This window comes from Podarcis cretensis (genome assembly GCF_951804945.1).
Source record: "Podarcis cretensis genome assembly, chromosome: 16".
NCBI lineage: Eukaryota > Metazoa > Chordata > Lepidosauria > Squamata > Lacertidae > Podarcis > Podarcis cretensis.
The window spans coordinates 19,007,283-19,034,102 of NC_137186.1; the positions used below are offsets into that span (position 1 = coordinate 19,007,283).

At 47.1% G+C, this 26,820-nt stretch overlaps 1 protein-coding gene and 2 long non-coding RNA genes across 5 annotated transcripts in view; 1 reads left to right on the forward strand and 2 right to left on the reverse strand.

Moving 5' to 3' along the window:
• The first annotated feature begins 541 nt into the window (after positions 1-541).
• On the forward strand, positions 542-24,825 carry LOC307204858 (arylacetamide deacetylase-like 3). 3 transcript variants are annotated; one of them, XM_079956922.1, is made up of 4 exons: positions 3,295-4,658; positions 8,807-9,023; positions 9,806-9,869; positions 23,558-24,825. In XM_079956922.1, exons 1-4 carry the CDS (start codon positions 4,482-4,484, stop codon positions 24,336-24,338), a joined length of 1,239 nt encoding a protein of 412 aa, XP_079813048.1. In that variant the 5' UTR covers positions 3,295-4,481; the 3' UTR covers positions 24,339-24,825. The 3 variants fall into 3 exon arrangements, with proteins under 3 accessions (XP_079813050.1, XP_079813048.1, XP_079813049.1); XM_079956923.1 differs by lacking the exon at positions 3,295-4,658 and having other exon boundaries at positions 8,641-9,023; XM_079956924.1 differs by lacking the exons at positions 3,295-4,658; positions 8,807-9,023; positions 9,806-9,869 and adding an exon at positions 542-1,073.
• The window catches only part of LOC307205091, a 58,853-nt gene continuing 33,105 nt past the window's right edge, over positions 1,073-26,820 (reverse strand). Inside the window, exon 3 of the long non-coding RNA XR_013833857.1 lies at positions 1,073-1,169. This is a non-coding gene — a long non-coding RNA (uncharacterized lncRNA). The remainder of the gene's footprint in view (positions 1,170-26,820) is intronic.
• LOC307205132 lies at positions 24,706-26,712 on the reverse strand. The gene is made up of 2 exons (XR_013833898.1): positions 26,469-26,712; positions 24,706-26,430 (listed from the first exon to the last, which is right to left on the reverse strand). It is a non-coding gene; the product is annotated as an uncharacterized lncRNA (long non-coding RNA).

Here is a 26,820-nt window from a genome sequence, read left to right on the forward strand (position 1 = left end):
TTTTAGAGTCCAAATTCCAATCTACTCACGGATTAATTAAAGTCCGAATTTCAGGGAAGAAAGTCAGCGGTCTCCGGCCATGGCTCGCGGCTTCGCTCCACTGCAGTAGCGGTCTACTCACAGCACCACGCCACTCCCCGTAGCCTCTCCGCAGCCTTTAAAAAGGCTCTTCGTGCCCGCCGAGTCACCAGGTCCGCAGGCTTCCGCGCCTGCGGTTTCTAAGGGTCCCCGCGTCGCCGTCGCGGTGAGACCCGTCTGCAATGGAGCCGATTCCCTCCGGAGCTCGGAGGGAATCCGCCATTACTCGGATCGCGCTAACCCGGAAGTATCGCGCTAACCCGGAAGTCCTTGGCCGAGGATGTTCTCTTGCACATGCTGTAGACTGTTCTTCTACAAAAGCCACTTGGCATCGGTCATGAATTTATGTGTTTGTTTGTATGTTGTTTTTGTTGTGTTTGTTAAAAATTGGAAAACTAATAAAAATTTATTAAAAAAAAAAAAAAAAGGAACCACTCCTTCAGGTATACTGGGCTGAAAAATCCTAAAAATTTCAAAGAAGGTGTTTCTGCTTCATGTACCAAGGGACTTCTATGAAAGGGCTTTAAGAGGTGATCAGAAATAACTGGAAAGAAGCCAAGAAATGTGGGTGGAAGTTTGTTTTTGTTTTTTACCCACTGACACTGCTTGATCTCTGTTACAGATCAGGAGAGGGTAAAACCACAGAATGGTTTTTAGCTAGTGATGCCCCATTTAAAAAGAGTTGAGTGCAACTGAGTTTTTCCCAGAGGAACTTCATTAAAAGTTGTTGTTTTCTACAGTCAAATGGCATACAGTATACAATTTATGACATAAAAATAAATAAATAAGCTCATCTAAATTAGCTATATCTCTTGATTTCAACAGATTTACTTTTAGGAGGACTAACCCTGTGTCAACTCACAATGATTTCAGCGTGAATGAGCAGGGGAAATTGTAATGGAGGGGTTGTGGGGCTTGTGTTTTCTTCCAGGAGCCTGTGAAAACGTCTGCTGTTCCATTGTCCACGAAAGTGATTCAGTGGTTGTGAATGTTGGGTAAGTGGTTTCACTCTCTTGGTATCCAAAACAATGCGTAATGCCTCTCAGCTTCCAACCTTTCCTGAGTCCAGAGGAATGATGCTGCTGCTGCTGCTGCTGCTGCTGGATAATAATAATAATAATAATAATAATAATAATAATAATAATTCTTTTTATGATGCCGATCTGACTGGGTTGCCCCAGCCACTCTACGTGGCACCCAATGAAAAAAATAGTAAAACAGAATACACCAAACACTAAAAGCTTCCCTGGACAAGGCTGTCTTCAGATGTCTTTTAAAAATCACATAGATGTTTAACTCCTTGAAATCTGCTGGGGGGACATTCCACAGGGCGGGTGCAACTACCAAAAAGGCCCTCTTGCCTGGTTCCCTGTTACCTCACCTTTCACAATGAGGGAACCACAAGAAGCTGGGTTGGACGATGGGGATGGAAATGCTCCTTCAGGTATACAGGGTCATAGCTGTTTAGGGCTTTAAAGGTTAGCACCAACATTTTGAATTGTGCTCGGAAACCTACTGGAATCTGTGGTAAGAATTCACTTCAACACCACCTTGTTCGTTACCCAGGTGAGAAACCACCTTTTAAATCACAGAAAACTATTTTCAGGTCCAGCATCTTGGTTAGGCACCTGGTGTTTTTATTTATCTATTGCAATAGGACAGAGCTCAATTCAATGTGCCCGTTAAGAAGGTCTGTCCGAGGCACATCAGATCAAAAGCTTATATAGTAACACAGCACACAAAGAGTCATAAAACTTCCCCTTTACATGCGTCAAGAAAGGTCATAGGTCATTGGATAGCAAACAAGTATGGCGTCTTCCTGCTATCAACTCCCCCCCCCCCATAACTTGGGACCTGTGCTCTTTAGGGGCACAGTTTCCCCATTCAGTTTCCCGCACACCTCCCCCCGCCTCCGTTCACCAGAAACAGTTGTTGTTGTTTAGTCGTTTAGTCGTGTCCGACTCTTCGTGACCCCATGGACCAGAGCACGCCAGACACTTCTGTCTTCCACTACCTCCTGCAGTTTGGTCAAACTCATGCTGGTAGCTTCGAAGACACTATCCAACCATCTCATCCTTTGTCGTCCCCTTCTCCTTGTGCCCTCCATCTTTCCCAGCATCAGGGTCTTTTCCAGGGAGTCTTCTCATGAGGTGGCCAAAGTATTGGAGCCTCAGCTTCACGATCTGTCCTTCCAGTGAGCGCTCAGGGCTGATTTCCTTAAGAATGGATAGGTTTGATCTTCTTGCAGTCCATGGGACTCTCAAGAGTCTCCTCCAGCACCATAATTCAAAAGCATCAATTCTTCGGCGATCCGCCTTCTTTATGGTCCATCTTTCACTTCCATACATCACTACTGGGAAAACCATAGCTTTTACTATATGGACCTTTGTTGGCAAGGTGATGTCTCTACTTTTTAAGATGCTGTCTAGGTTTTTCATTGCTTTTCTCCCAAGAAGCAGGCGTCTCTTAATTTCGTGGCTGCTGTCGCCATCTGCAGTGATCATGGAGCCCAAGAAAGTAAAATCTCTCACTGCCTCCATTTCTTCCCCTTCTATTTGCCAGGAGGTGATGGGACCAGTGGCCATGATCTTCGTTGTTTTGATGTTGAGCTTTAGACCATATTTTGCGCTCTCCTCTTTCACCCTCAATAAAAGGTTCTTTAATTCCTCCTCACTTTCTGCCATCAAGGTTGTGTCATCTGCATATCTGAGGTTGTTGATATTTCTTCCGGCAATCTTAATTCCGGCTAGGGATTCATCCAGCCCAGCCTTTCGCATGATGAATTCTGCATATAAGTTAAATAAGCACGGAGACCATATACAGCCTTGTCGTACTCCTTTCCCAATTTTGAACCAATCAGTTGTTCCATAGCCGGTTCTAACTGTAGCTTCTTGTCCCACATAGAGATTTCTCAGGAGACAGATGAGGTGATCAGGCACTCCCATTTCTTTAAGAACTTGCCATAGTTTGCTGTGGTTGACACAGTCAAAGCCTTTGCATAGTCAATGAAGCAGAAGTAGATGTCTTTCTGGAACTCTCTAGCTTTCTCCATAATCCAGCGCATGTTTGCAATTTGGTCTCTGGTTCCTCTGTCTCTTCTAAATCCAGCTTGCACTTCTGGGAGTTCTTGGTCCACATACTGCTTGAGCCTTCCTTGTAGAATTTTAAGCATAACCTTGCTAGCGTGTGAAATGAGTGCAATTGTGCGGTAGTTGGAGCATTCTTTGGCACTGCCCTTCTTTGGGATTGGGATGTAGACTGATCTTCTCCAATCCTCTGGTCACTGTGGAGTTTTCCAAACTTGCTGGCATATTGAGTGTAGCACCTTAACAGCATCATCTTTTAAAGTTTTAAATAGTTCAGCTGGAATACCATCACTTCCACTGGCCTTGTTATTTGAAGTGCTTTCTAAGGCCCATTTGACTTCACTCTCCAGGATGTCTGGCTCAAGGTCAGCAACCACACTACCTGGGGTGTACGAGCCATCCATATCTTTCTGGTATAATTCCTCTGTGTATTCTTGCCACCTCAAAAATAAAAGTGCCCATTTCTGAAGCAGGTGGCTTTCAGAAAAATCAAGAACGTCCTGCTGATTTCTACTTCTGGTGGCTGCTGGGAGGGAGATTTCTTTGGAAATGTCTTACAGTGTGAGAACACCTAATCCTTCCCATTCAACGATTTCCTGCTCCTCATCAAGAGAAAGAGTGAGGAGAGCTACAGAGTCCTCAGCTGTGCCGTGCTTGACCAGCTGTCCACAAAGAAAACGGAAAAGCTGGATGCTGCCTCTTTTTATAAAGAAAATAAATAAAGAAATGAAAGTGGAGTTGCATGTGCAGCAATCAAATTTGTGCAAGAGCAGGATTGGCTCCCATTGTGTGCATGGACAGTGCCAACCTCTTTGCTCACCACACTGTCCTGACAGGGGCAGTGATACTGCTGTTGGCAGGAGGTTAACGCTGACATTGATGTGCCGTCCCTGATAATGTGCGCTCTCTGAATTACGAGGTATTTTGTGTGGGAGGGCAAGCACCACAAAAATGAAGACGTGTTGCGAGAGCAGTCAGTGTCTCTTGTAAGGAAGGATGCTTGTCGTGACCTGCTTGGCCTTCAGAGGCTATGGAAATCACATGCACCTCTTCCCTCTGGAGGAGGGGTTGGGGAAATTGACACACCTCCACATACACTCCACCCTGTTTGAAAAACAACCACAGCAACCAGGAATGCAAGAAAGCCTGCAATCTCTGAACAGATTACAAAATTACTTTTTTTTCATCTCAATTGAAAGCAATGTGGATTGGCCGAGGATGTTCTCTTGCACATGCTGTAGACTGTTCTTCTACAAAAGCCACTTGGCATCGGTCAAAGAGGAGGTGCCTACCTCTGTGCTTCTGAGCTGAAGGGAAATGGCATTTGGTGGAACTCTGTGGATGCTGATATTATATATGATCATTTTCATTCACTCCTTGCTGTTTGCACGGGCAGTTTATTATCATTTTACAAGAACCCACATTCCTCCAGGAATCACCCACGGCAGAAAATTATATTTTTTTTCTTTTGCATTGGGATATTTCCTTGAACTGGTAAGTTTGTTTTACATATATCACAATCAAGGGGTTGGGGTGATACTCCCCCCCATTAGAAAAGGCTGCAGTGTTTGGGATTTTTTAGTTTAGAGAAAAGGCAAGCTGCAGGTGACATGATAGCAGTCTATAAAATTTGTGCATGTCATGGAGAAAGTGGATAGAGAAAAAGGTTTCTCCCTGTCTCATGACACTAGAACTAAATGTTGGAAGATTCAGGAAAGATACAAGAAATGACTTCTTCACAACGGACATATTCAAATTATGGAAGTTTCTTTCACTTTCACAGGAGGCAGTGATGGCTGCCAAATTCACAAAGGAGAAGGCTATAGATGGCTGCTAGCCAGCATGGCTATGCTCTGCCTCTACAGCTCAAGGCAGCAATGCTTCTGTACACCAGATAGGGGAAGGGGACAGGGCTCCTGTGCTCAGATCCTGCTGGAAGGTTTCCCACAGGCACCGTGAGAATAATCTGCTGGACTAGATGGGCCATTGGCCGGGACCAACAGGCTCTTTTTACATTCTTATGGGGGGCGCGCGCTTCATGCCAGCCCAAACTCCAAGAGGTGAGTGGTGAATGAAAGGATATACAGTGGTACCTTGCTTTGCATACATATTGGTTTGCATACATTTTGGATTACAAACAAGTCAAACCTGGAAGTGCGTGTCCCGGTTTGCAACCTTTTTTTGGATTACAACCTATTTTTTTAGATTATGAAAAAAAAAATTGGGGAGGCCCCTGTGGCAAAAGCGCGCCTTGGGTTACAACCTAAGGGACCGATTTGGATGGTCTGATTCGGATGGACCGATTCGGATGGTCCACCCCCGCCACTTAATGGATCCAATTGGCTTCCAGAGAGTGGTAGGGGATGTTTTATCCCAAGTTGATGGCCTTTCAGCTGATTCCCTGGTGGCCCACTGGAATGCAGAGTTAACCAGGGCAATTGACTGTCTGGCTCTGAAGCGCGCTCTCCGATTGCATGGAGCCCGGACAGCCCCGTGGTTTTCCCCGGAGCTGAGGGTGATGAAACAATCGTTGAGACGGCTAGAGCGCTGGTGGCGGAAAACTCATTCTGAATCAGACTAGAGCTCAACGTCGAGCCTACCAAGTGGCAATGGCGACGGCGAAGAGAGCCTTCTTCGCCGCCTCCATTGCATCTGCAGAAAACAGCAGCAGGAGACTTTTTCAGATGGTTCGCAATCTATCAGAACCACCTGTACCACCAGGACCTGGTAGGGACCCCAAGATCTCCTGCAATGCTTTTGCAAAGTTTTTTGCAGTTAAAGTCGCTCAGATTCAGAGCGAGGTAGACTCCACCGTGGGAGCAGGGCCAGGGCGGGAGAGTGCTAGAGTTCTGTCCAGTCCTGTTACATGGGATCAATTCCAATCTGTTACCTCCGAGGATGTGGACAGGCTGCTTGGACAAGTGAAACTGACCACCTGTCTCCTTGATCCTTGCCCATCCTGGCTGATAAAAGCGAGCTGGGAAGGGCTGGGTGATGGGCTCTGCGGGGTAGTGAATGCTTCCCTCTGTGAGGGAGCCTTCCCAGACCCGCTGAAAGAGGCGGTCATTAAACCGCTTCTGTGCTGGTCCAGGAGGGGAGGTTGCCGTGGGGCAAGGTCCAGGACCTGAATTGAGGGTCGGCAGACAGTCATCCTCGGGTGAAGCGGGGTCCACAGAGGGAAGCCGGGCAAGGACAGGAACTCTGGGGGAAACAGGACTGGATGCTGGCCGAAACAGCTCATCAACAACGTTGCTCCCACAACCTGGGACCGGGCTGACTGGCCTTTATCTGTTCTGAGGCCAGGGGCGGTCCCGGCCCCCAGGAGACCCGCCTCTCCTGGCCTTAAGGCGAGCACTCCTCCTGGGAGAAACCAGTTCCCTTCGCCTCTCTGCCCTGAGCCTCTGCAGTTCAGGAGAGGCTGAAGGGTTACTGGGCCCAGGGGGAGACTCACCTGTAGGCACTGAGTCCTCAACCACCTCTGGAGCCAGAGTGGATTCACCTGGTTCCTGCTCCTGAGGATCCGGCACAGGTGCAGGCGCTTCAGAATCAAGGCCCTGCCCCAGTTCAGCCGGCCCTGGAGGCAGGGGCTCCTGTGCAGGCTGGGATTCCTCCGGTTCAGCCTCTGAATCGGATTCCCAGGCCATCACAGCTTCTTAAAAAAAAATCTTTAGACCCAGCCAATTTGGCCAATTATCGCCCAGTCTCAAATTTACCATTCCATGGCAAGGTGATTGAGTGGGTGGTTGCCAAACAACTCCAAGCACGCCTGCAGGATGCGGACCATTTGGATCCCTTCCAATCGGGATTCAGGCCTCACCATGGGACTGAAACTGCCTTGGTCGCGCTGGCTGATGATCTCCGGCGGGCTAGGGACAAAGGTGGGAGCTGTTTCCTAGTTCTGCTGGATCTCTCAGCGGCCTTTGACACCATCGACCATAACATCCTTCTGGACCGTCTAGACAGGCTGGGAGCTGGGGGCACTGTTATACGGTGGTTCCGCTCCTTTCCCCTGGGCCGTGTCCAGAAAGTGGTGGGGGGGATGAGTGTTCAGACCCCTGGGCTCTCACTTGTGGGGTGCCTCAGGGTTCCGTCCTCTCCCCCATGCTTTTTAATATCTATATGAAGCCGCTGGGAGAGATCATCAGGGGGGTTTGGGCTGGGTGTTCATCAGTATGCAGATGACACCCAGCTCTACCTCTCCTTTAAATCAGAACCTGTGTGAGTGCCTGGAGGTGGTTGGAGGATGGATGGCGGCTAACAGATTGAGGTTGAATCCTGACAAGACAGAAGTGCTGTTTTTGGGGGACAGGGGGCGGGCAGGTGTGGGGGATTCCGTGGTCCTTAATGGGGTAACTGTGCCCCTGAAGGACCAGGTGCGCAGCCTGGGAGTCATTTTGGACTCACAGCTGTCCATGGTAAAAGGTAAAGGTAAAGGTACCCCTGCCCGTACGGGCCAGTCTTGACAGACTCTGGGGTTGTGCGCCCATCTCACTTAAGAGGCCAGGGGCCAGCGCAGTCCAGAGACACTTCCGGGTCACGTGGCCAGCGTGACATCGCTGCTCTGGCGAGCCAGAGCCGCACACGGAAACGCCGTTTACCTTCCCGCTGGTAAGCAGTCCCTATTTATCTACTTGCACCCGGAGGTGCTTTCGAACTGCTAGGTTGGCAGGCGCTGGGACCGAGCAGCGGGAGCGCACCCTGCCGCAGGGATTCAAACCGCCGACCTTTCGATCGGCAAGCCCTAGGCGCTGAGGCTTTAACCCACAGCGCCACCTGCGTCCCTGTCCATGGAGGCACAGGTTAATTCTGGGTCCAGGGCAGCAGTCTACCAGCTCCACCTGGTACGCAGGCTAAGACCCCACCTGCCCGCGGACTGTCTTGCCAGAGTGGTACATGCTCTGGTTATCTCCCGCTTGGACTACTGCAACGCGCTCTACGTGGGGCTACCTTTGAAGGTGACCCGGAAACTGCAGTTAATCCAGAATGCGGCAGCTAGACTGGTGACTGGGAGTGGCCGCCGGGACCACATAACACCATTTCAAAGTGGTGGTGCTGACCTTTAAAGCCCTAAAAGGCCTCGGTCCTGTATACCTGAAGGAGCATCTCCACCCCCATCATTCAGCCTGGACACTGAGATCCAGCGCCGAGGGCCTTCTGGCAGTTCCCTCATTACGAGAAGTAAGGTTACAGGGAAGCAGGCAGAGGGCATTCTCGGTAGTGGCGCCAGCCCTGTGGAACGCCCTCCCAGCAGATGTCAAAGCAATAAACAGCTATTTTACTTTTAAAAGACAACTGAAGGCAGCCCTCTTTGGGAAGTTTTTAATGTCTGATGCTGTACTGTTTTTAATATTCAGTTGGAAGCCGCCCAGAGTGGCTGGGGAAACCCAGCCAGATCAGCGGGGTATAAATAATAAATTATTATTATTATTATTATTATTATTATTATTATTATTAACCTGTTTTGGTTTACAAACGGATCTCCAGAATGGATTATGGTTGTAAAGCAAGGTACCACTGTACAATGTAGTTGCCCCACATATGAGAGGTTCATTCAACAGGCAGTGCATATATGCAAAATATGATTTTTATATGCAAAGCTATCTGAGGCTGATCATAAATGCTGAATGTTTTGGTTTAAACAGGGAGTGTTTCTGGAAAAACTGGGCATTTGCCATAGATATGTCATCTGCAGGGCTGTGTACGATGCCATACCTACAAAGAAGAACTTAAACTTGATCAGAAAGGACCTGGTTTTTGATGGGGTGCCAGTGAGGGTGTACTGGCCCAAGACACCAGCTGCTGGGAACAGGAGAGGAATCATCTATCTTCATGGAGGCGCTGCACTCCTTGGAAGCATCCGTAAGTTCTTTGAAAGAGTCTCAAAATGGTTCACTGTATTGTTTGAGGAGAATTTGGGCTGGCACATTAGTATAAAAGTCCAGAAATGTTTGCTATGGAGGGCTTCGGCTGGTTTGTACTGCCCCTGTAGGCAGTTTAAGTTTAATGCAAGATGGGACCATGAGGCAAGAAAACGGGGCTGAGGCCCCCTGTTACAAAGGCGTCCAGTTCTGTAGTAATTCTGTGAATGGCCCCGAGACCTCCGGGTATAGGGCAGTAGATAAATTCAATAAATAAGTAGAAATGTATAAATTAAAATTAAAATTCCTAGTGTCACAGTCAATGAAAAATCCTAAAAATGTCAAAGAAGGTGTTTCTGCTTCATGTACCAAGGGACTTTTATTAAAGGGCTTTAAGAGGTGGTCAGAAATAACTGGAAAGAAGCCAAGAAATGTAGGTGGATGTTTGGTTTTGTTTTTTACCCACTGACACTGCTTGATCTCTGCTACAGATCAGGAGAGGGTAAAACCACAGAATGCCCCATTTACAAAGAGTTCAATGCAACTGAGTTTTTCCCAGAGGAACTTCATTAAAAGTTGTTGTTTTCTACAATCAAGTGGCATACAGTATGCCATTTATGACATAAACATAAATAAATAAGGTCATCTAAATCAGCTATATCTCTTGATTTCAACAGATTTACTTTTAGGAGGACTAACCCTGTGTCAACTCACAATGATTTCAGTGTGAATGAGCAGGGGAAATTGTAATGGAGGGGTTGTGGGGCTTGTGTTTTCTTCCAGGAGCCTGTGAAAACGTCTGCTGTTCCATTGTCCACGAAAGTGATTCAGTGGTTGTGAATGTCGGGTAAGTGGTTTCACACTCTTGGTATCCGAAACAATGCGTAATGCCTCTCAGCTTCCAACCTTTCCTGAGTCCAGAGGAATGATGATGATGATAATAATAATAATTCTTTTTATGATGCCCATATGATGCTGCACCGTGAGTTGGGAAGGCCGCTCCCTCCTCAGGCTAATTCTACCTGGCCCGGGGGGGGGGGGCCCAGACTGACTCACCACCGCCACAGCTTAAGAGGCCTCATGAGGCACTGGGACATCGCTGCTGCTGCACTGTGGGTGTTGAGGAAGGCCGCTCCCTCCTGTAGGCCCACTCCGCCAGGCCTGGGGGGCGGGGCCCACACCCGCCACCACTACAGCTTTAAGGACACTGGTGCTGCCGCAGCAAATGTTTAAAATGTTTTTATATGTTTTAAAGTGTTTTAAAGGGGTTTTTAATTTTTACTTTATTGTACCACCGTGAACGGTGGTTTTTATTGATGTATTTCCATTTTGTTCCGTTTTATTTTGGTTTGGGGTTGGATATTGAGTGGGGTGGGGATTGGTTTTGTTTGGTATAATTGTTTTTGGTTTGTTTTGTTTTTCTATTTTGTAAATGGAGGTTGGTATGAGGCTTGGGATTGCTACCGTGGTGGGGCGAGGGAGGTATGGCGGTGGGGGCAGATGTCATAGGCGAAGGGGATCGAGATACGGATATGCTCGTACCCCTTCCAATCTGCGCCCCATCCCGAGGGACGAGGGTAGGGTGAGCAAGGATTACTCACCTCCGTCACTGGTGTTATGCAATGCCAGGTCCATAGGCAACAAAACCGCCACCCTGCGAGATTTCTTCACCTCGCAGGGGGTTGACCTGGCTTGTGTGACGGAGACCTGGGTGTGCGAAGGGGAAACTGTTACTTTACAAGAGATGGCGCCCCCGGGTTTCTCTGTCCTCCACCAGTTGCGGACTGTGGGCCGGGGGGGAGGGGTGGCATTATTAATCCGGGAAGATTGTTCTTTCAGGGCTCTACCATCGCCATCGATCCCCGGCATTGAATGTGTTGGCCTAGTGTGCGGCTCCGAGGTGAGCTTGGCTGTCTGGCTGGTGTACCGGCCACCTAGCACACCAGCAGCCACCCTGTCAGGCCTGCTAGAGGCGGTGGCCAGCTGGGCCTTGGAGTTCCCTAACCTATTGGTATTGGGGGACTTCAACGTCCATGCTGATGCCACTCCCTCCTCACAGGCTCTGGACCTGGTGTCTTCCATGGCGACACTAGGGCTCTCCCAGTTTGTTTCGGGCCCCACACATCAAGCAGGCCACACGCTGGATCTGATCTTTGGCGTCGGTATAGATGTGATCATGTCTCCTTCGATGAAGGTGCCATGGTCTGATCACTACGCTCTGAAAGCCAGGATTGATTTTCCACCCCCACCCTGCTTAGGTGGCGAGCCAATTTGGGCTCGCCCGCAGAGGCTGATGGACCCTGATAGATTCCATCAGGCCTTGCGGGACCTTGCTCCCCCTGGCGACTCATTGACTGAGCTTGTTGAGGGCTGGAATATCCAGCTCCTGGCAGCCATCAATGAGATCGCACCTAAGCGCCCTCTGCGACCCCGCAGTAACCGGGTTCCCTGGTTTACAGAGGAGCTTTGGAAAATGAAGCGGGACCTCAGATGGCTAGAGCGAGTATGGCGGGGTGCCCGTGACAGAGCCTCAAGAACATCTTATAGGGTTTTTATGAAAACCTACGAGATGGCAGTGAAGGCCGCTAAGAAGTCCTACTTCTCGGCCTCCATTGCCTCCGCTAGCTCTCGCCCAGCGCAATTATTTAGTATAATTAGGTCTTTAACGTCCCTTGAAGGACAGTCAAATTTAAATAACAATTTGACACACAGCTGTGAGGCATTTGCGAGCTTTTTTGCGGAGAAGGTCCTGTTGCTCCGCCATGACCTCCCAGCCAATTTGGATACAATAAAGGAACTGGAGGCCCCTCGACTGTCCTCGGGTCCAGTATTGGACCACTTTGACCGGATATCCCCAGCCGATGTGGACAGACCCCTCCGAGCTGGAAAGCCCACCACCTGTCCTCTTGACCTGTGCCCGTCTTGGCTGATTAGAGCGTGTCCAGACGAGGTGCGGGCCCCCCTGGGTGATATCATCAATTTGTCCCTTGGCACCGGGATATTCCCAGGGGAACTGAAGGAGGCAGTGGTGCGCCCGCTCTTAAAGGAAACATCAGATCCCTTAGATCTATCCAATTACCGCCCGGTTTCGAATCTTCCATTCCTGGGTAAGGTGATTGAGAGAGCGGTTGCTGAACAGCTTGGTAGGTTTCTGGATGAAACATCGGCTCTGGATCCATTCCAGTCCAGCTTCCGCGCTGGTCATGGGACCGAGACGGCTCTGGTTGCCCTAACAGATGATCTCCGCAGGCAGCTGGATCGAGGTGGGTCGGGGCTGCTGATTCTTCTAGACCTGTCAGCAGCCTTCGGTCACGAACTCCTGGACCACCGCCTTGCCGACGTGGGGATTCAGGGCACAGTCCTTCAATGGCTGCGCTCGTTTCTCTCTGGTCGGGGACAGAGGGTGGTGCTTGGGGGGAAATTGTCATCGCGCCACTCCTTGGTGTGTGGAGTGCCTCAGGGTGCGATTCTCTCCCCGATGCTTTTTAACATCTTTATGCGCCCCCTTGCCCAGCTTGTCCGGAGTTTTGGGCTGGGTTGCCATCAGTATGCCGATGACACCCAACTCTATCTGTTGATGGATGGCCATCCTGACTCGGCCCCAGACACACTGACCAGTTGTCTGGAAGCTGTGGCTGGATGGTTACGTGGAAGCCGGTTGAAGTTAAATCCTTCAAAGACAGAGGTCCTCTGGCTGGGACGGGCGATATGGGATTGAGGGGGCAACTCCCATCTCTTGCGGGGGTGCAATTAGTGCCAGCATCGTCCATTAAGAGTTTGGGTGTAATCTTCGATACCTCCCTCTCTATGGAGGCGCAGATTACAGCTATAACAAAAGCAGCATTTTTTCATCTCCACCAAGCTAAGCAGTTGGCTCCTTATCTCTCACGCCCTGACCTAGCCACTGTGATCCATGCGACGGTCACCTCCAGACTGGATTATTGTAACTCGCTCTATGTGGGGCTATCCTTGAGACTGACCCAGAAACTCCAGCGGGTGCAGAATGCCGCGGTGAGACTCCTTATGGGGTCTTCGCTGCGAGATCACATTCATCTGGTACTATACCAGCTGCACTGGCTCCCGGTGGAGTACTGGATCAGGTTTAAGGTGCTGGTTTTAACCTTTAAAGCCCTATACGGCCTAGGACCCTCATACCTACGGGACCGCCTCTCCTGGTATGTCCCACAGAGGAACTTACGGTCTGCAAATAAAAACATCTTGAAGATCCCAGGCCACAGAGAGGTTAGGCTGGCCTCAACTAGAGCCAGGGCCTTCTCGGCCGCGGCTCCAATCTGGTGGAGCGCTCTGTCACAAGAGACTAGGGCCCTGTGGGACTTGACATCTTTCCGCAGGGCCTGCAAGACAGAGCTGTTCCACCGCTGTTTCTCGGAGGAGCTCCACCCAACATGGCAACGAAGGTAGTTACCAAGTAATTTCGCTTACCCTTATCAAAGTTTTAAGTGGTTTTAAGCAGTTTTTACCCTCTCCTGTTTTTATCCAAGAGTTTTAATGATCTGCTGGCTGTGCTGGCTTTTATCCGTGAGTTTTAAATGATCTGCTGGCTGTGCTGGCTGCCTTTTATTATCTCTTTTATTACCGCCACGGCTGCCGCCGCCCCCCTAACTGGGTGAGATAAGTGAAAGGCAGTATTCTTGTGAGGAAGACTAAAGGATTTAAGGAGTTCCCCAGCACAGTGCCCACGACGGTTCCCCTGCAAAATTGATTTATGGGCCATGGAAAACGCCCAAGAGACTCTGACGAGGCATTATCCTCTCCGAGGCCTAAGCAATCAAGGAAGGGCTCACTTAAAGGAGGGAGAGGCCCCGAGGAATGTACCTACTCAATAGCAACTCAAAATCGTTTCAATCCCCTAATTGCCCTTGAAATAACATCAAAAGATGAGGCCCCTGAGATGCTACAAATTGGAAACGCAAATGGTAACACAAATGGGGATGGTCCCTATCCAAAGGAGGTGTTGGTAGCCAAATCTGCGGACTGCTCAGGATGCGAGCAACTCCATCTAGTAATTAGAACTCTAAACTGTATATTTAAGAGAATTGACGGCCTATCCTCTCAGCTGCATAGCCTTCAGCAAAAACTGGATGACCAGCCGGTTCAGACAGCCCAAGACGGGGCAGTAGATGTTCCATTGTGCCGGCAGAAAGCTCCTCCAAACACTGATCGTATGAAGAACTGCAAATACAATCTCAACCCCGCACTGAATCGCCAATCCCTGATTCTACATCCAAGGAAGATTTCCCTAACCTTCCGGGAAAGGGACCCAAGTTGGGCAACGCTACATGGGACTAAAGAGCACCTCAGATGGCTTCTAAAACTCGAGTCATCACAAATAGATCTTTCTGCTGTGCTTCCCTTAGTCCGCCAGAACAGATATCAGAGAATAATGCTGGCTTTCCACTCTGCAAAAATCCCCTCTCTTATTATTCAGCAAAAAGTGTTTTTGAATAGTCTTGGCATTTTTCCAACGAGAGTTTTCATGGACTCCATAATTAGACCCCTCCTATCGGAGGGATTAATCAAGGAGACGGTACAACCTTCCTGTCCTGAACCACAAAAGAGGGCTGAGCTGTACACCTCATATCTGGGCCAGTCCCATAGTACCCCCACTCCTACAACTAAACACTATGATTGTGCCAGTAACTCTATGACACCCCAGGAGGAAAGAGAGCTTATCGCCTCCTTTGGAGAGTTACCAGCGATGGAACAACAAGAAATTATAAATAGGCTGGACTCACTTAAACTTCATCTCCTAAGTATCGCCTGTAATGGAGTTCCTATGAATAATACCCACTCTAACTTAGCGGTGCCATGCCCCATGGAAGTGGAAACAACAATCCCCCAATATCCAACATATAAGGTGCCATCTGCATTGGATGGGAAGGTCTCACCGCTGGAGGCAGACTCTTCTCCTCCCCTTCATGCTGGTAACTCATCCCTGCTTTTAATAGACTTATCTGTTCCCTCTGAGATTAACCGATCAAAGAATGAATCTCAGGATAACACCCCCCTGGATAAATCGTCGCCCCTGCATCCCTCCATGCCGGACTTGGAATCAACATACATCAAAGACCATCCACGACCTGAGACGGTAGTGGCCACTCCAAGTCAGGCTTCTCCACCAAAAACCCAAAAATTACGTGAGGAAGACACTATAGTGTCGAGAGTCAACACAGAGTGGACTGAAGACCCAGCAGGACATATAAATCAAATGATCACAAGTGTATCGGTTAGATCCCCAAAGAGGACGGCTCCAGCGAACTTCGCAGGAGCCTCTTCAGAGCCTAGTTGGGCCCGACAGCTAAAAACGCCAAATATTATCTCTACTCACCAGGATGCTAACTCTTTTCTGCCCCCCCAAAATTCTGGCCCTTGCGATTTGATCGTGCCACAACCGGCTCACACCAGAGCAAAAGACTCACCACAACCGGCGCACACCAGAGCAAAAGACTCACCACACCAGGACGTCAACCTTCAGCAAAGGAAAATAACGGACTTCTTTATGGGAGCGTCCTTGCTGCATAAGAGCTCCCCACAAGAATTTAAATGACGGTTAGCCGGACAACCCAAAAAACCACCAATATCGATCCTCTGTTGGAATCCTCTGTTGGATCCTCTGTTTCCTGGTTGGTGCAGGAAAAAATGTGACCCAGAATTCCAGTCGTATATCAATTCGTTTCATATCATTCTATTGCAAGAAACTTGGGAGGAGGGTGAAATTGTTATAAATGGATTTGACCTACTATCTCTTCCAGCTTGCCCCTCCCAGAAAGGAGGACGGCCGAAAGGTGGTCTAGTAATTGGTATCTCACTGAAGCTGCATTTCAAATTTTCATTAGTTTTGACTGCTCCCCCCTATGCTTTATCCGGGTTGATGTCGGGGGGGGGAAAGTATCACTGCTAATCTCCAATGTCTACCTCCCGCCAGGGGGTTCGTCCCTTGAACTGCATGATAGATGGGAAATATTAGAAGATCATTTAGTATCATGCCGAGTCAAATATTCCAATAGCCAATTCTTAATTGGGGGTGACTTTAACGCACGCATAGCAGCAAATTGGGTCGATTTAACTAAAGCTAAATGGTGGTCTGCTCCATGCCTCGATAATTATGATTTGAGACATGCCTTGAGGAGAACCTCAAAAGACTCTAAAGTAAATGAGGCTGGAGTACTTCTTTACCAAATGGCTATTCGCTTAAACCTAGTACCCCTGAATGGTTGCTGCCCTCCCGATATACCGGGGGAGTATACCCACCTAGGCATAAAATCAAACAGTGTACTAGATTACCTTTTAGCCTTGAGTGATCTGATGCCGAAAGCTCTCTCTTTTAAGATTGACAATATTCAGTTTAGTGACCACCTTCCACTTGCTGCTACGTTTGACCTAGACTGGCACGGGGACGAGTACAGTCATCCAACTCAATTAGATACTAACACAGAAAACCCGGTAGAGGGTATTAATACGGCATTACGAGTGAAGGGTATAAAGTGGTCTGTAACGCAGGCTCAAAAATATTCTGAATTTTTTCAACAGGAGATCATACAAACCTATTCAGCCCTTGACATAACTTCATATGAACACGATCAAACTATTAATCTATTTGCCAATCTGTTGAATGACCTCACGTCATTCTTTACTGTCCCAACCCACCAGGCAAATCGGGCCCACTTCAAGACAGGTGCACTGTGGTTTAACCATAATTGCAAACAAGCCAAACAACATCTTTGTGCTATTTATAATGATTACAAATCCTCAGGGGCGACTATGCTTCCCAAGGAGTACTATCAGGCAAAATCAGCTTACAAATATGTGCAAAAAAAGGCCAAACAGGAATGGCAACTGAACCGCTGGCACGCACTTATAGCTGCCTCAAATACCCGTAATTCCCGAAAATTCTGGATGCTGGTTAACAGAAAATCTAAAAGATACCCCCTAACAGTTATTCCTGCCCCAGTTTGGGAATCCTTTTTAAGGAACTATTTTGCCTTACCAGACCTTAATATTAATACAATCGATGGATTCTATGAGCAGCTCCCTCTTTGGCCACCCACCGACCCGGAAGAAATCCACGGACTCATTTCTAATCTCAAAGTTGGAAAAGCCCCCGGTCCTGACCTAGTCCCGGCGGAAGCTATAAAACTTCATGCAGACTGGTGGGCGAAAATCCTGGCCGTTACTTTTGATGCCGTAAACAACAGTGGGAAGGTTCCAAGAATATGGAAGGATGCGATTATTATTCCAATTCATAAAAAGGGCTTGACAGATGACCCGGGAAATTACAGGAATATTAGTTTATTGTCAATAATTGGGAAAATATATGCACAGTTCTTGTTAACTAAGCTTACTAAGTGGGCCGAAGAGAACAACCTGATTGGGCCTGAACAGGCTGGTTTTAGACCGAATCAGTCAGCGGTTGATCATGTCTTAGTTTTATACCACCTTGCCCGGAAATATTCCGCCCCAAATAGAGGCCAACTTTGTGCGGCCTTTATTGATTTAAAGGCCGCTTTTGACAGCATCCCCAGAGGATTACTTTGGGGAAAATTAGCACGATGGGGAATAGACAAAAGACTTTTGTGGCTAATAACTAAATTGCATGACGGCTCGGCCGCCAGAGTGAGAATCACTCCGGCCGGCGACCTCTCAAATTCAGTAACCATCAATAGAGGTGTTCGTCAAGGATGTATCCTTGCGCCGACCCTTTTTAATCTATTTATAAATGATATGAGGGCGCCTCTGATAGATTCTCAAGAAACGATCCACGCCCCCCGTCTTGCCCAATATCATTGCCCCCTTTTACTCTACGCAGACGACGCAGTGATCCTATCTTTTTCAAGAGTTGGCCTTAGGAGGGCATTAAAAATTTTCGATGTTTACTGCAAATCAAATTTTCTTACAATTAATCATGCCAAGTCCAAAGTCCTAATTTTCACTAAGAGTCGAAAAACCTATAATTGGAGAATGGACAGAAAAGCCATTGACCAAGTGTCAGAGCTGCCTCTAGGTCCCAGCTCACAGAGGACCAACGCTAGGCTGTAGTAATGTACAAAAGTCTTTACTGAAGTTCAGTTTCCATTTCAAAGCCACAGCGTGCAGCCCTACGTCTTAAACCCTAGACCGGCGAAGTCCCGTCTGAGTCTCCTCCCCTATGACACCAGTTTAAGATCCTAGCCCTGCTCCACCTTTTACGCTGCTCTCTCCTCCTCTGGGTCCTCCTGCCCGCTGGGGCATTGCCCTTTCTGGACTCTTCCGACGCTGAGTCGCTTAGCTCCTCCCCCTCCCTCCGGCGGGCTTTAGGACCCGGTTCCCAATCCTCATTCTCTGCTGTCCCGCGCTCCTGTACATTTGAACTTGCCTCTCGCGCCAGCCCAGTGACCTTTCTCCTAACCGTTACACTACTTCGGTCACTGCTTCCCTCTTCCGGGACACTGGCCGGATCTGACCTCTCCTCCGTTGTCCGACTTTCTGATGGAGGCGTGGTCAGCCCTGCCTTATCTTCTCTCCCTGGTGGGGAATGCACTGGCCCCGATCCTTGGGACTCTTCCCCCCCACTCTGCTCTGGTGGGGAAGCTGGTCCTGATTTCCAGCTACTGCTCTGGGAGTCCCTGCTGCCCCCTTGCTCCTGGGGTGTTCCCCTTGGGAACCCCCTACCCCTGGCCATTGGCGCCCCCTTCTGTGAATCTTCCGATTCGCTGGATAGGCTCATGGAATCCCTCGGTCCACTGTCCTCTTCTCCTACGCTCCCCTCGGATTCTTCCCCTTCGCTCTCCATCTCCTCTCTTCCCTGTGCCTCTGCTCCTGAGCCCCTGACACCAAGTCTTTAAATTTCAATACTTGGGAGTCCTTCTCCAACACAACATGGGCTGGAAGGGCCATCTTGCATATGTATTAAATAGAGCTAAAGCCCTTTCCTTTGCGCTACTGCGTTTTTTCTTTTCAGATGGGGCTTTCCATATTCCATCAGTGTTAAAAGTTTTCAAGGCAAAGGTGATTGCAACAATAGCATATGCAATTCCAATATGGGGGTCTTTTGTTAATCTAACCCAATTGGAGGTAATCCAAAACCAGCTTCTAAGAAGGTTGCTAAAATTACCCAGGTGTGTAAGCAATACTGCTATACGACTCGAACTAAATGTTACATCTCTAGAAACCACATTATGGAAATGCATCCTCTGTTACTGGTTGGCATTATGGCATAAACTTCCAAATCTCCACTTGATACAGTGTCTCTGGAGAGATGACTTCCCTAGCCCTTGGGCAAAAATAATACATGGGAAACTTGTGTCCTTAGGATTATCTCCATCTGAACTACTAAAATTGGATTTAATCTCTGCCAAGAGAATTATAACTCACAAATTAGAGGAGATGGATTTACAATTTAATATTGCGACAGGTGGTGGCACCTGTTCGCCGATAAACCTTGGCTTAACACCTCCAATGAAACTTCCATCTTATTTAACTACCTTATCTGTGGTGATGCACAGGTACGCCTTTATAAAGGCTAGATTCAATGTTTTCCCATCAAATGTGTTGGGTAACAGACTCTCCAACGGACAGATCTCACTCCTCTGTGACTGTAAAAGTGGATCTATAGAATCATTATATCATATAATCTTCTGTTGTCCATTACATTCGGCTTCACGGTCCAAGTTTCTGGCCCCATATTTATCGAGAATTGCTGACAGACCTCAGGAAGCCCAAATAATATACTTATTAAACGACGAAGACACAAGTAGATCCCTTGCAGTCGCTAGATACCTGATTAATGTCTTATTTCAAAAGAGGAGAAATGGATCACTGTATGACTCTGACAGCTTAGCTAAACTTAAGAACCATCAATAAGTGCCAGAACTAAGACGCATATCTCCCAAAATCCGAGGGATTTGAATTTCGGTTTACATAGAGGGAGCTTATTGTGTATAGTGTTTACTTAATTGAAGTAAAATTGTTTTATATGGGTGTTTTAACTTGGATTTTAACTGTTTAAATTGTATTGTTTATGGATAAATTTTGATGTATTGTTTTCGATATGGGCCAATGGCCGTAATAAATCAAACTAACTAACTAAGAGCTGTTCCACCAGGCCTTTGGTCAGGGCGCAGCCTGACCCCGCTCCTCTGGCAATCTGCACAGAATTTTGCTTAATGGTTGCCATCAATTTGATTTTAATTAATTTTTATGATGAAATGTTTTTAGAATCGTTGGATTATTTTGATTGTTGTTAGCCGCCCTGAGCCCAGCTTCAGCTGGGGAGGGCGGGATATAAATAAAATTTATTATTATTATTATTATTATTATTATTATTATTATTATTATCTGAGTGGGTTGCCATGCACACAATGAAAAAAATAGTAAAAAGACAATACATCAAACACTAAAAACTTCCCTGGACAGGGCTGCCATCAGATGTCTTTTAAAAATCACATAGATGTTTAACTCCTTGAAATCTGCTGGGGGGCGGCATTCCACAGAGCGGGTGCAGCTACCAAAAAGGCCCTCTGCTTGGTTTCCTGTTACCTCACCTTTCACAATGAGGGAACCACAAGAAGACCCTCAGAGCTGGGTTGGACGATGGGGATGGAAATGCTCCTTCAGGTATACAGGTCCACAGCTGTTTAGGGCTTTAAAGGTTAGCACCAACATTTTGAATTGTGCTCAGAAACCTACTGGGATCTGTGGTAAGAATTCACTTCAACACCACCTTGTTCGTTACCCAGGTGAGAAACCACCTTTTAAATCACAGAAAACTATTTTCAGGTCCAGCATCTTGGTTAGGCACCTGGTGTTTTTATTTATTGCAATAGGACAGAGCTCAATTCAATGTGCCCGTTAAGAAGGTCTGTCCGAGGCACATCAGCTCGAAAGCTTATATCAGTGGTCGGCAACGTGCAGCCCATGGGCCAGATGCAGCCCACGAAGACTGTTTTACAGGCCCATGAGCCACCCTGGAACCGGGCCGCCCGCTGGTCAAGTCCCCCGCGTGCTGCGCTAAACCGATGCAGCGCAGTGCGGGGACTCACGAGCGGTGCTGGAAATCGCTTCTGCGCATGCCCAGACGCCGAAAACCGCTTTTGTGCAGGCACAATTTTCAGCATCTGGGCATGCGCAGACGCGATTTCTGGCACCGTGGACGTGCGCAGACGTGATTTCCAGTGTCGCGCTGTGCCGGTCTGTCCCACGGACGATCTTCGTGGGAGTAGTTCAGCCCACGGCCAGTAAGCGTTGCCGACCCCTGGTTTATATAGTGACACAGCATAAAACTTCCCCTTCACATGTGTCAAGAAAGGTCACAGTCTTCCTGCTATCAATCTCTCTCCCCCCCCCCACTAGTACCTTGGGATGCCCAAAAGTGACTAGGTCGTTGGACCATTCTAGGTATCGGATGTCCCATGTTGCCCTGGCAAGCTAGCCCATTATCACTCTTTATTGACATTCTTCCATCTATCTTTCAGGAAACTTCCAAGGATTTCTGATAAACACCACTTTCAGAGTTAGATAAGGAAAGATGGAATGCAATGTAGGATGCAGAGACTCATAACCGCAGAACACACAAAGTCTTGCTCATTTTTAAAGGTTAAATGGAATGAAAAGTGAAACATTGAACATTATTAAAATAAAAATACAAGGCATGACCAGCAAGTTTGGTGAATGGTCAAAGAAATCGGACAGCGAGAAATATTAGAACATACATACCTTGTTGTTTAGTCGTGTCCGACTCTTCATGACCCCATGGATCAGAGCACGCCAGACACTTCTGTCTTCCACTGCCTCCCGCAGTTTGGTCAAACTCATGCTGGTAGCTTCGAGAACACTATCCAACCATCTCGTCCTCTGTTGTCCCCTTCTCCTTGTGCCCTCCATCTTTCCCAGCATCAGGGTCTTTTCCAGGGAGTCTTCTCTTCTCATGAGGTGGCCAAAGTATTGGAGCCTCAGCTTCACGATCTATCCTTCCAGTGAGCACTCAGGGCTGATTTCCTTAAGAATGGATAGGTTTGATCTTCGTGCAGTCCATGGGACTCTCAAGAGTCTCCTCCAGCACCGTAATTCAAAAGCATCAATTCTTCGGCGATCAGCCTTCTTTATGGTCCATCATTCACTTCCATACATCACTACTGGGAAAACCATAGCTTTTACTATACGGACCTTTGTTGGCAAGGTGATGTCTCTACTTTTTAAGATGCTGTCTAGGGTTTTCATTGCTTTTCTCCCAAGAAGCAGGCGTCTCTTAATTTCGTGGCTGCTGTCGCCATCTGCAGTGATCATGGAGCCCAAGAAAGTAAAATCTCTCACTGCCTCCATTTCTTCCCCTTCTATTTGCCAGGAGGTGATGGGACCAGTGGCCATGATCTTCGTTTTTTTGATGTTGAGCTTCAGACCATATTTTGTGCTCTCCTCTTTCACCCTCAATAAAAGGTTCTTTAATTCCTCCTCACTTTCTGCCATCAAGGTTGTGTCATCTGCATATCTGAGGTTGTTGATATTTCTTCCGGCAATCTTAATTCCGGCTAGGGATTCATCCATACCTTACAGGCCTTCAAAATAGGCCCCCTCTGATACAATGCACCATTGACAACAGCTTCCCTCATCACAGCAGCTTGGACGTGTGAAATGTTGGAAAATCTGTGCCCTTTCAGAGCAGATTTCAGTTTTGGAAAAAGAAAAAAATCAACTGGGGCTAGATCGGGAGAATATGGAGGGTGGGACAACCCAGTAATGATTTCATGCGGAATACGCAATTCTTCCGCCATCATTCGGATGGACAAACGCCGATCCTGCATCAGTAATTCACAAACTCTGTTGACATTTGCCGCCATTCTGCTCATCGATGGTCTTCCAGACCGAGGGTCATCTTCAGTGGTTTGCCGCCCTTCACGGAAACACTTAAACCACCCATACAGTGTCTTTTGAGTTACAGCTTCATCTCCGTACACAATTATGAGTATTTCATGGGTTTCCAATGCCAATTGTATGCTTGAATATTTCTCACTGTCCCATTTTTGTGACCATTCACCAAACTTTCCAGTCACACCTTGTATATACAACTTGGATCTCTAATTCTTATATCAGATCCAATATAGTTATTTTAAGACTGGTGTCATAATGCAAGACCTGAGCAGAAGAGCTTTCTTCCCCAGCTGCAATTTCCAGCAGCTGGTATTCAGAAGCTATTCATTGGTATGAGTGATTGCTAGGAGTCTTGCTAACTTGATCAGGAGAGCTGCAGTAGAGCCTGCTAATGGACAAGGGAAAGCAAGAAGGAAGCCGCTGGAGGGTGGAGAAAGGTGTGTTGTAATGAAACAGCCTATTTGTCCACAGGGAAGATTTGCATTTGCTTTCCATTTTTGTCTCAGGTCCCACCCACAGCTGCCATGTGGCCCCCATAAGGTTGCACAGAAACGAATGTGGCCTTAGGGGTGAAAAAGATTCCCAGCACTTGCAATACGTAATGCAGGAAAATGGTCTTTTTCCATGAAGTGTATGGTGTTGATTGTGGGTGATATCTTGTTTTCTCTTTAGATTTCGTTTAGCACCTGAGCATCCCTATCCAGTCCCTGTGCTGGACTGTTTAACTGCTACAATACACTTTCTGAAGAATGCAAAGGAATACGGAGTGGACCCCAACTGCATTGCCATTGCTGGGGAGAGTAGCGGAGGCACATTTGCAACAGCTATTTGTCAAGAACTGGTCACCAGAGAGGGCCTCCCAAGACTGCGAGCTCAGGTCCTTATCAACCCATTCCTACAACCAGTGGACTTTAATTTGCCATCCTATCAGCAAAACCAATCAGTTCCTCCCTTGTTCAGGAAACGAGTTATCAAATTTGGTTTAAGATATCTCACTGGGAAGGACATGAACGTGGACCCATTTATAAAAGCTGCCCATGTCCCTCCTGATTTGAGAGAGAAATACCAAAAATGGATCAATGCTGATAACATTCCAGAAGAATTTAAAGCTAGGGGCTATGTTCCTGTAGAACCTGCTCCATTTTCAGAAGAACTTTATGAACAAGTTAAAAGAGGTTATGAGACAATGTTTTCCCCCCTTCTAGCAGAGAATGACATAATCCGCCAGCTCCCAGAGACTTTCATTCTAACCTGTGAATATGATGGATTCCGGGACGATGGGCTGTTGTACAAGAAGCGGTTAGAGGACAACGGTGTGCCCGTGACACATCATCATCTTACAGATGCAGGCCATTCAACAATTTGCTATTTGGGTTGGGGGCCACTTGAATTTCCGAGCGCAAAGAAATGTTTGCAGCATGTGGTACAGTTCTTGAAAGGTTTATATAGATGAATGACCTTCTTTGTCTTCCAATGGCAGCCTTCCATTTCTGTGGGGGGACAATCCCCCTTTCCTAGTGTCCCAATCCAAAAGTAAGAAGAAAAGGTCAGATCCAAAATTCTATCCAGTCAGATTTATTAAAATCACCATGACATCTGTAAGTACCTAAGCAAAGCCCTGCTGGATTGGCCCACTTCATCCAGCATCCTGTTCTCACAGTGACCAAAAAGAGGCCTCTTGAGATGCCTGCAAGCAGTACCTGGGTGCAAGAAAATTATTCCTACTTGTGATTCCTAGCAAGCAGCATGCAGTGGCTTACAGCCTACAATTGTGCAAACGTACCTATAGCCTCCTCCATGAATTGGCCTGATCCTCTTTTAAAGCTATCCAACTGGGTCACCAAGTTAGCTCATTCCATTGACTAACTGTTGCTTCAAAATATTTGAAAGATTTAGCAAATAACAGAGGAGCTCCTGTGCAATAAACTAGACCGATCTAAGCCCTTGTGAATGATATGAACTCATTTAATTACACCAACATTAGACAGGATTATAGCGAAACTGAAGGGTGGGAATATATTTACCCTTCAAAATTAGGGCCATAATACCTGAAGTATCTTTCTATATGTACCTCTTCCGACCAGATATGTACACCTGAAAGCAGACTGGGATCTACGAAAGAGGGTGAGGGACTGATGAGATATGGTTCTGCTGCACAGCCCCAAGCTATGTCCCCACAGCTATTGTCAGCACTAACCAGTTTCCAGAACATTTTGAAGGTCACCTTCATGTGGAACCCATTGCAGTAATCCAAATGGGAGGTCACTAGTGCTGATCTTGACAGGAAGATAATGCCACAGGCCAGCATGGGGAGATGATAGGTAAGGAGGAATAGGACGCAGACTTCCGGTCCACTGCAAAGGGAAATGGTGGCGAGCTCCATGTTGTCCTATTAAGGAAGAACACGGTCCAGGCTGTCAGGGCTTTGAGGGTGAGCACCAGGGCTAGGCGCCCCCTGAAAAATCCCCACGGAAGCTTGGGGACTTCAGGGGTCCAGCGGAGCATTGGTAACTCGCCGTAATCTGACCCCCCGGCTGCTGGCGCTGCGTCAGGGAAGAAAGAGACTTGAGTCCGCTCCTGCAGCCAAAGCCACACACCGCCACCGTAAGCAGTGGATTTTCCAATTAAGAGGTACCGTATTTTTCGCTCTATAAGACACACCAGACCACAAGACGCACCTAGTTTTTGGAGGAGGAAAACAAGAAAAAAATATTCTGAATCTCAGAAGCCAGAACAGCAAGAGGGATTGCTGGGCAGTGAAAGCAGCAATCCCTCTTGCTTTTCTGGCTTCTGGGATAGCTGTGCAGCCTGCATTCGCTCCATAAGATGCACACACATTTCCCCTTACTTTTTAGGAGGGGAAAAAGTGAGTCTTATAGAGCAAAAAATACGGTACAAACCAAATAAAGCTTTTAGAGAAGAAATTAGGTTTAAATTGACTGATTTGGTAAAAAGGAAGTAAAAAAGGAAGTCAGCTTCCGATTTCTGCAGGCAAGCTCTGCAAGGGGACTTTTTGTGAATGGGAGCAGAGAGTAATTGCAGCTAATGGAGACTTTGTAGTATTCTGACTTTTGAGGGGCTCTCTTTCTATTAGACACATATTAGTTCCAGTTGTGTCAAGCTGTCCTTTGGATACTCGTGGGATACAATTTGACAGCTGGACAGAGTTTGACAGATTGGTACTTTGGCAGAGTAGAAAGCAAAAAGACTTGTATAAAAGAGTTGTGGAAATACAAGCTTTAATTTTAAGCCCTGGAACTTGGTGTACAAAACCGAGGCTAAGCAGCAGAACTCTATTATATTGTGGAAGAAATTCCCCAAGAAGGAAAGAGAACCTGGAATAGCTGGAGTTATATTCAGTACCTACTGTAGACCAGGGGAATTTATGCAATACTACCTGCCAACAATTTTGGATATTCTTGGACGCATATCTCTCAAACCTTAAAATTGGAAGACTTGGATTACAATATATTGGAGAACAGTACATTTGGATTTATATTTTGGATTACAATTATAAATTTGGATCACCTCTTATTTGCCGCCACCTCTTTGAAAGGAAAAGAACTACTGAAGAGAAGTACACAACTCTATATTAATAGTTTCTGTTTTTGTTTAATTCTAGGCTTTTATCTGGGTAAGAAATGTCCTATTTGATATAGGGTATATAATTTTGAACATAGAAAGATTTTGCTGGGGTGCAAGGGATCTGAGAGCAACAACAGTCATTTTCTGTTTTTTATGGGTTTATTGGACTTTTTTTTTAATTTCTTTTTATTAATTTTCATTAACCAAACAAAAACAAACAAAAACAAAAAAAGAACAAAAAAAACACAGACAAACAAAAACAACACTAAATACTAACATAATGATAATTGACTTCCCTCCACCTCGATTTTGGACTATATAACATAATAATTCCTTTCTGCAGTTTTCAT